The sequence below is a fragment of the Mastigoproctus giganteus genome, chromosome 5 (assembly GCF_048544385.1).
Source record: "Mastigoproctus giganteus isolate SK-2022 chromosome 5, ASM4854438v1, whole genome shotgun sequence".
NCBI lineage: Eukaryota > Metazoa > Arthropoda > Arachnida > Uropygi > Thelyphonidae > Mastigoproctus > Mastigoproctus giganteus.
Window position 1 is genome coordinate 205,112,620 of NC_143579.1, and position 7,271 is coordinate 205,119,890.

A 7,271-nucleotide genomic window follows, 5' to 3' on the forward strand; every position below is an offset into this window, starting at 1 on the left:
GGTGAAATACCACCACTTCGCTTAATGGAGGCTTGAAGTGGTGAAATCCATGTTTAGTCTCTAGAGCAAAGTTTCCGGCATCCCCCCTCCCCCATACTTCTTCTTCAACCCATGCACGGTACTAAGTACTATAGGTTTTGATACCTTTCGTGTTTGGGGTTTTCATAAAAAAAAATAGATATACTCATCAGAGTCATTAGGCCTATAGCACACTCCTACACTCAATTTTGATCTCCCATTGCTTATTACATACCAAACTGACTCAACACTGCACTGTCCAGCGATGTCCACTGGCTTCACTTCCTTGGATTTTATGTGTTTCTTAACTAATAGCATAACCCCTCCTCCCTTCCTATCCTGTCTATCCTTTCTGTAGACGTTGTATTCCCCAAATTCCAGTTCTGCATTCCTTATATCTGTGTGACACCACGTCTCTGATATTCCAACAATATCCGCCTTTGATGCTTTTGAGCAATACCTCAAATTCATCAAATTTATTTACCAAACTCCTAGCATTGGTGTACACGCAAGTATACATGCACCTGTTTCTATTCTTAGCTACCCTAACACAACCCATGTGTTTGGGTAGCTAAGAATGACTCCCAGCAGTCTCTGAAATATCCTGCACCTTGTTTTTCAGGCTTCTGCTCATTCCAATAGAAGCAGTGCAAGAATCACTTTCACCTCTGCCAGTGGCTACTGTTAATCTATTAGTCTTTGTTCTATAGTTTGTCTATAGTTTGAAAGTTTATGTCTATGTTCTTTAGTCTATGTTTAGTCTATGTTCTATAGTTTGAAACACCCTGAAACACCCCTTGAAGTTAATTAGGTTTGTATCCCATGTTTCTCTCTCATTTGAAACATTGCTACCCTCAGAACATCTTATCAACATCGACTGTTGTGGCAACAAACAAGAATTCATGAGGTGAGTACAAGCATTACTTTGAGCCATATCATCAGATAAAAGTAGGAGGTAATCACAGGGAAAAGGAAATAAAGCAGCTGGTATTAATGGAATTCCAGTAGTTTATAAAATTAATAGGGAAAGTGGCCTTAAGATAATTAACAGAATTATGTAGTTAATGCATGAGCAAGGGCCAGAAGATCAGAGTAATGATTCTGATAGAAAAGAAAAGCCATTCAGTGAAGTGAATATTTTAGAACTAGAAATCTGGCACTGCATGCAGCACAGATAATGCTAAGCATATTAAATAGAAGGATGATAAGGATGGAGAAATTATGGGAGGAGAGTTTCATTTCAAGAGGGGGGGACAAGGGATACAATTGGAGAATGTAGACAGAAAGATACCTAGGAAGTGAACAAAAATGTATATATATGTTTTATAGATTTGCAGAGTGGATTAAATTACTGAATATATTGGAAAGGACAGAAGAATAATCAGCAGATTTATAGTAGGGACAAAAATTATTAGTTAGGGTAGGACAAGGTGAAAGTGCAGAGAGAAAACGTGAGAGACAAGTTTTATCGGACCCTGACTTTAATATATAGGTAGAAGAAATGGTTAAAGAGGCATCTAATAACAGAAACATGGATAGGGAGAACTATATGGTGTAAAGATGGGGAAAAGGTTTTTGAGAGTGTTAGAGTTGCTGATGATATAGCACTGATGCCAGGTTATGAGGAAGGATTGCAGAAATTATTTAATAGGCAAAAAGAAAGTTGTGATAGGTTTGTGATAAGAATGAAAACTGGGAAGACAAAGATTATGAGAGTGGGAAGAAAAAGATGTGAGTTAAATTACTGAAGTAGGAGGAGAGAGAATAGAACAGGTGGGTGAGTAAGTATAGGTATTTGGGAAGCCTAATGGTACAAGCTGTTGTTGTTGTTTTGGTTTTTACTGGCACATTGAGGAGATCATAGTGCACCCAGTAGAAGAAGCAAAGAGAAGCAGAGAAATAAGAATATCATAGGTAAAAAAGCTTTGAGAAGCAAAAATAATATTATATGGGAGGTTAGGAATTGGTTTAAGAAAAATATTGGTTCAATATCTGGTATACAGTGTGGTACTTTATGGACATTGAGAATGGAAACTATTAAAAGATTTGAAAGTTTTGAGAATGGAAAAGATAAGATGGGTTCAAAAAGTGAGAAATGAGGAGGTTTTTAGAATGAGAAGAGATATTTGACTGAAATAAGAAGGCAGAAGAGGGACTGGACTGGACTGGACATGTGTTGTAAGGCAAATTGACGAAGGATGTGATGGAGGGAAAGTTTCAGCAGAAGGGATCCCAGAAGGAGATTAAGGAAAACTATGATAGATGAACTAAATGAATATGGTGGATATAGGGAGATGAAGAGGAGGGCTGAAGATAAGGAGAAGTGGTGAATGCATGCCTGGATCTGCCCTTGGAAGAACACCAATAATGAATTCTGATGGGGTAAATTGGAAAAATGTCAATGGATATGGGAATACAAGGAAATTTAGATATAAGTAGAGGGTTGAGATAAAAGTGTTGTTTCCCCCAATGATGTTCAATATATTTGTAGAGTCAATAATAAAAGAGGTGATGAAAACTGAAGGAGAGATGCAAGGGAGGGTATAAAGATAGAGAGGAAATCTGCAAAGGCAGGGAGATTTTCAGATGATATGGTAGAAAAGAGAGATTATAGATTTTGTAGGGAAGACCTAAGGAAAGTCGTGAAGAATACAGGATGAGAACAAATTTTTAAAAGAATAAGGTTATGATGGTGAAGATGAAATAACTATTAAAATGGATAAGAGGATATTTATTACAAGTGGATAAATTACAGGTATCTTGGCACTATGCTAATAAGCAATGGTAGAGGTGGTAAGGAAATCAGAACTAGAACTGCAATGGGTAAGATAGCATTAGAGAAGAGTAAACAAATATTTAGAGGAAGAATGGATGAGTTAAGGAAGAGATTAGTTAAATGTTTTGTATGGAGAATCATGCTTTATGGGACTGAATATGAAGGAGGGGGGTTGATATTATTTGATATTTATTACTTAAAGCGGTCCCAGCCAACCAATGGCAACCCCACTGTCAGTTAACACTTATTAGAAGAATTGAAGATTTGAGTTATTGGTGTGGAAAAGGTCTGGAGGGGGAAATGGACAGACAGGATTAGAAATGAAGAAATGCTGAGCAGGGCCTAAGAAGATGTAGTATGAAGAGGCTACAAGGAAAAGAGAAAACTTGGATCATGATGTTGAAGAGGTTAAATACAGATACAAAATTACAGTATTTGAAGATTAAATGCGCAAGGCATAATATGATATGGGTGTAGATACACCATAGTTTACCCATAACTTTAACTACATACGTAGTGTAAAGGCATTGTTTAATTTTATCTCACATTGTGAGATAAAATTAAACAATGAAACAGGATACCAGGTATTGCACTACTTCGAATAAATAATACTCCTCTAATAGAGGAGACTACTGTTATTTATTCTCAGTGGGCACCACCACCCAGACAGCCATTTCGAAGCTAGTTGGCTTCATCATCGGTGGGCAGGCAGCTACCCTGATAATGCAACATGCCATCACAGTTGCAAAGTCATTCCACAATATGAGAGATGCCAAATGGTGTACAGAATGATACAGTATTTGAAGATTAAATGTGCAAGGCATAATATGATATGGGTGATGATGAAGTCAACTAGCTTTGAAATGGCCATCTGGGTGGTTGGTGTCCACTGAGAATAAATAGCAGTAGTCTCCTCTACTAGAGGAGCATTATTTATTAGCATTAGCATTAGTAGAGGCATTTGATGCAAGAAAGCAAGCTTATGCAGCATCAGCCAAAAAAAAAAAAAAAAAAAAACCCACTTCCACTTCACCCCTCTGTTCGTTCAAAATACCTGTCCAGCTGAGCCTTAAACTTATTTAGGCTATCAACCTCCACCACAAGGGATGGAAGTCTGTTCCACCAACCAACCACCCGCTGGCTAAAGGCAAATGTCCGCACGTCTATCCTACATCTGTCTTTCCTCAATTTGAATTTATGCCCTCTCAGGTGATTATTCTGAGCTAGAGGAAGAATCCCATCAGCATTGAGCATGCTCAAACCATTCAAGGCTTTATACACCTCTATCAGATCACCTTGCTGGTGCCTAGTCTCCAGACACTGTAATTTGCAAAACTCTGATGAGTCTGACGAGTCAAAACATTCTAGGACAGAGGGCAGAAAATAAATACCTGCTCACAGATGGGTACCAGTTACATGCAGGGCTAATTAAAGATTATAATTTCAAGCTTATAACATAGCGTGACGTTATCTGAAAAAGTACATGAAATACTGAGGTCTCCAGTAAGATACTTTTACCAATTTTTTTTATGATTCTAGTTAGGCGTCTTACCGAAATTTTTTTTTTTTATAAAGTTATTTGTGCTTTGCATTGAGAAATGCCTTCTTTCTTATTAATGACTAGCAAAATACATGGCACCTTTTAAAAACATCAAAGATAGAAGTTTCTATTTATTTCCTGCCCGGGATTTCTACCTATTTTCCCACAAATAAACCATTCAATTAACTTGTTTGACACAGGAATATCCAGGACATCTCTTAATATTTTGCTATTGCTACAGTAAAATATCCAGATGTCTCAATTATTTAAACTCCAACACCCAAGGGAACTGGAAAGGGAGCTAAGTTGCTCTGCATATGCACATTGTGGGGATCCACAATTGGAGTCCAGGTCCTCTACAGATAAAGCCCAGTGACGCTATTTGCCCAAGGGCCCATGCTAGCTCTCGATGACCCTGCAAACCTCCTAATATACAGGGTGTTTCAAAAGTGATGGTCAATAATTTAAAGGTGAACTGTACAGACTACAATATGTAAAAAAAAGCCTAATAAACATGGGTCCTTAAGTGAATCGTTTTTGAGATACTGCACATTTCTAATTGGGATCCACCACTGACTTGTTTGTTTAGGTTAGGTTATGCTCATTCTCTCCGTTTCTCCCTCTATCAATGCTCTAAGATGTAGCAGGCATACTAGTACTTGTCAAAGGATAGTCAACATGAAAAGAGGTTACAGCAACGAAGAGTATGCGGACATGCGCTTCATGTATGGTAAAGCCAATGGCAGTGCACTCGAGGCTGCATGTTTGTACCAAGAAGCATTTCCCGTGCGAAGGCAGCCCAACAGGCACACATTCATCAGAGAACATGGGTGCTTTGCACATGGAATACAAGCAGGTAGGCCCAGAAGCATAACACCTGATGTTGAGGAAAGGGTGTTAAAAAGAACATCATGTAACATCTCTAAAATCCTGTGGTGTTGAAACCAAAAATTAAAAATGTATATATCTTATGTTTAATAAAACCACCGATTCAGAGCTTTTTGCTAAACTAGTCCTCCCATAGTCAGTGGCAGATCTTAACAGAAAATGTGCATTATCTTGAAAACAGTTCATTTGCAGCTCGATGTTCACTGGGACTTTTTGCTTATTTTAGTTTGTACTTTTCACCTTTAAATTTTTGACCATCATTTTTGAAACACCCTGTATTAATGTTAACTTTTATATTAAGAATACTGTAATGTAATACAATTTTTTTTTAAGTGACAAGTGAATTTAACCTTCACCACGGAGTGAAGTAAAAATAATCTTGTGTTTCCTAAAATATACTTTTTCCAAAATTTGCTGATAAAAGATTTCTGAGTTTATTGCTAATTATAGTGCCCTTTTGTTATATAAATGATGTATTTGGGAAGGGTGAGGGGGTTGTCAAGGGTGCATATGCTTCTCAAACAAAAAATAAAATTGGATTCAAGTAGTTTTTTTTTTGTAACATATGAATATTTTCTGTTGCAACCCCCCTTCACCAAGGGGAAAAAAAAAATGGCTAAAATTTAGTATCGGTACCCCTCGTGTAACGATACGTGATGGACAGAAGGTTGCGTGAAGGTTGTGAACTGAGAAAAATTGTTGTAATTAGAATGAAAAAAAAAAAAAAACACTTGTAAGGGGGTGGATCGTGTTTTATTATTATTATTAGCCATATGGTGCAAGGAAACCTGAGGCTTTTGCTACACCGGCCAAAATATATATATAATTTCTGAGTTACCCTGACGAGAGAGTCAGAAGTAGAAGGGAATCACCACGAGAAGAATAATGATATCCAGTTCAGGACCCTGGGTGTGCCAAGCCCATACTAACCAGATGTGAGCCCCTCGACTTTCATTTTTGTTTAGTGAAAAATGCCCGGGGGCTCACATCTGGTGAGTATGGGCTTAGTACACTCAGGGTCCTGAGCTGGACATCATTCTTCTCTTTTTTGGTGACTCCCTTCTACTTCTGATCTCTCTCTCTCTCTCTCTCTCTCTCTGAGTAACTCAGTAATTTTTTTTTCTTCTTTTGGCTGGTGCAGCAAAAGCCTCAGGCTTCCTTGCACTATATAGCTAATAATAATAATAAGCAAAAACCAGTAGGTGGCCACGGTTAAGGAGTACTGGATACTAAAGTTTTACCAAAAAAACTTAGTTGCACCACTGTTGAGTTTTACTAGGCTTATAGATCAGTTTGTATTATTGGACAAAAAAAAAAAAAAAAAAAAAAAGCTTTTTGCGATGCATTTCGCACTACTACAGCACTCGGTTTTTTCCTTAGGGGTTGAGGTTTGAAGATCAGAACCACTTAACCTAAAGAAAATTATTTTATCATTTATATATTTATTATTTTTTTTTTTTTGTTTATACTAAGTGTGGGAAAAGCTAAGCGGTCATTCCTCCCTTTCCCAAGTGCGCGCTTATTTTACATATGCATGCGCTACTTCTGCATGTGGTGGGGGGATTCAACAGTGTTTTATGTGTGGTTTTTACATATGATCCCTAAGGGAGACAACCTTCACCATTGGTTCTGAAGCCATTTCTCAGCAGTATACCATTTTATTCGGTTATTAATTTCCTTGTCTTACCTCCTTCTTTTTTAATACTGTATCAAGTTCTTTGTAGTTGTTTTGCCAAATTAGCCAATGTAATGGAAACTCTGTTTCAAACCTGACCGGTGACATGCTCAATTGCAATCCCTTTTACTTTTCCAAAAACTGTAAAGTCATATGAATAAAGAAACCGTATAACTCGAGCAACAGAAACATATGAGATATTTTATCACGTTTCATCCCAACTCAAGATTTCTCTATCGGCTCTTCTCAAACTAAATACAAAACAAAATCACCGTCTCGTACGACATATGTTAATACACCATCCATCGCCCTCTCTCGGATAAAATCAATAACTCTATAGTAAAGGATAAACATAAGATAATGAGAAACAGTCG

The 7,271-nt window shown here is 37.4% G+C and overlaps 1 protein-coding gene across 1 annotated transcript in view; it reads right to left on the reverse strand.

Moving 5' to 3' along the window:
* The window catches only part of LOC150086026 (ankyrin repeat domain-containing protein 13D-like), a 204,548-nt gene extending 197,490 nt beyond the window's left edge, over positions 1-7,058 (reverse strand). The window contains exon 1 of the mRNA XM_090373656.1: positions 6,910-7,058. Within this exon, the coding sequence (XP_090229782.1) occupies positions 6,910-7,005 (96 nt within the window). The 5' untranslated portion in view covers positions 7,006-7,058. The remainder of the gene's footprint in view (positions 1-6,909) is intronic.
* Between the last annotated feature and the right edge of the window lie 213 nt (positions 7,059-7,271).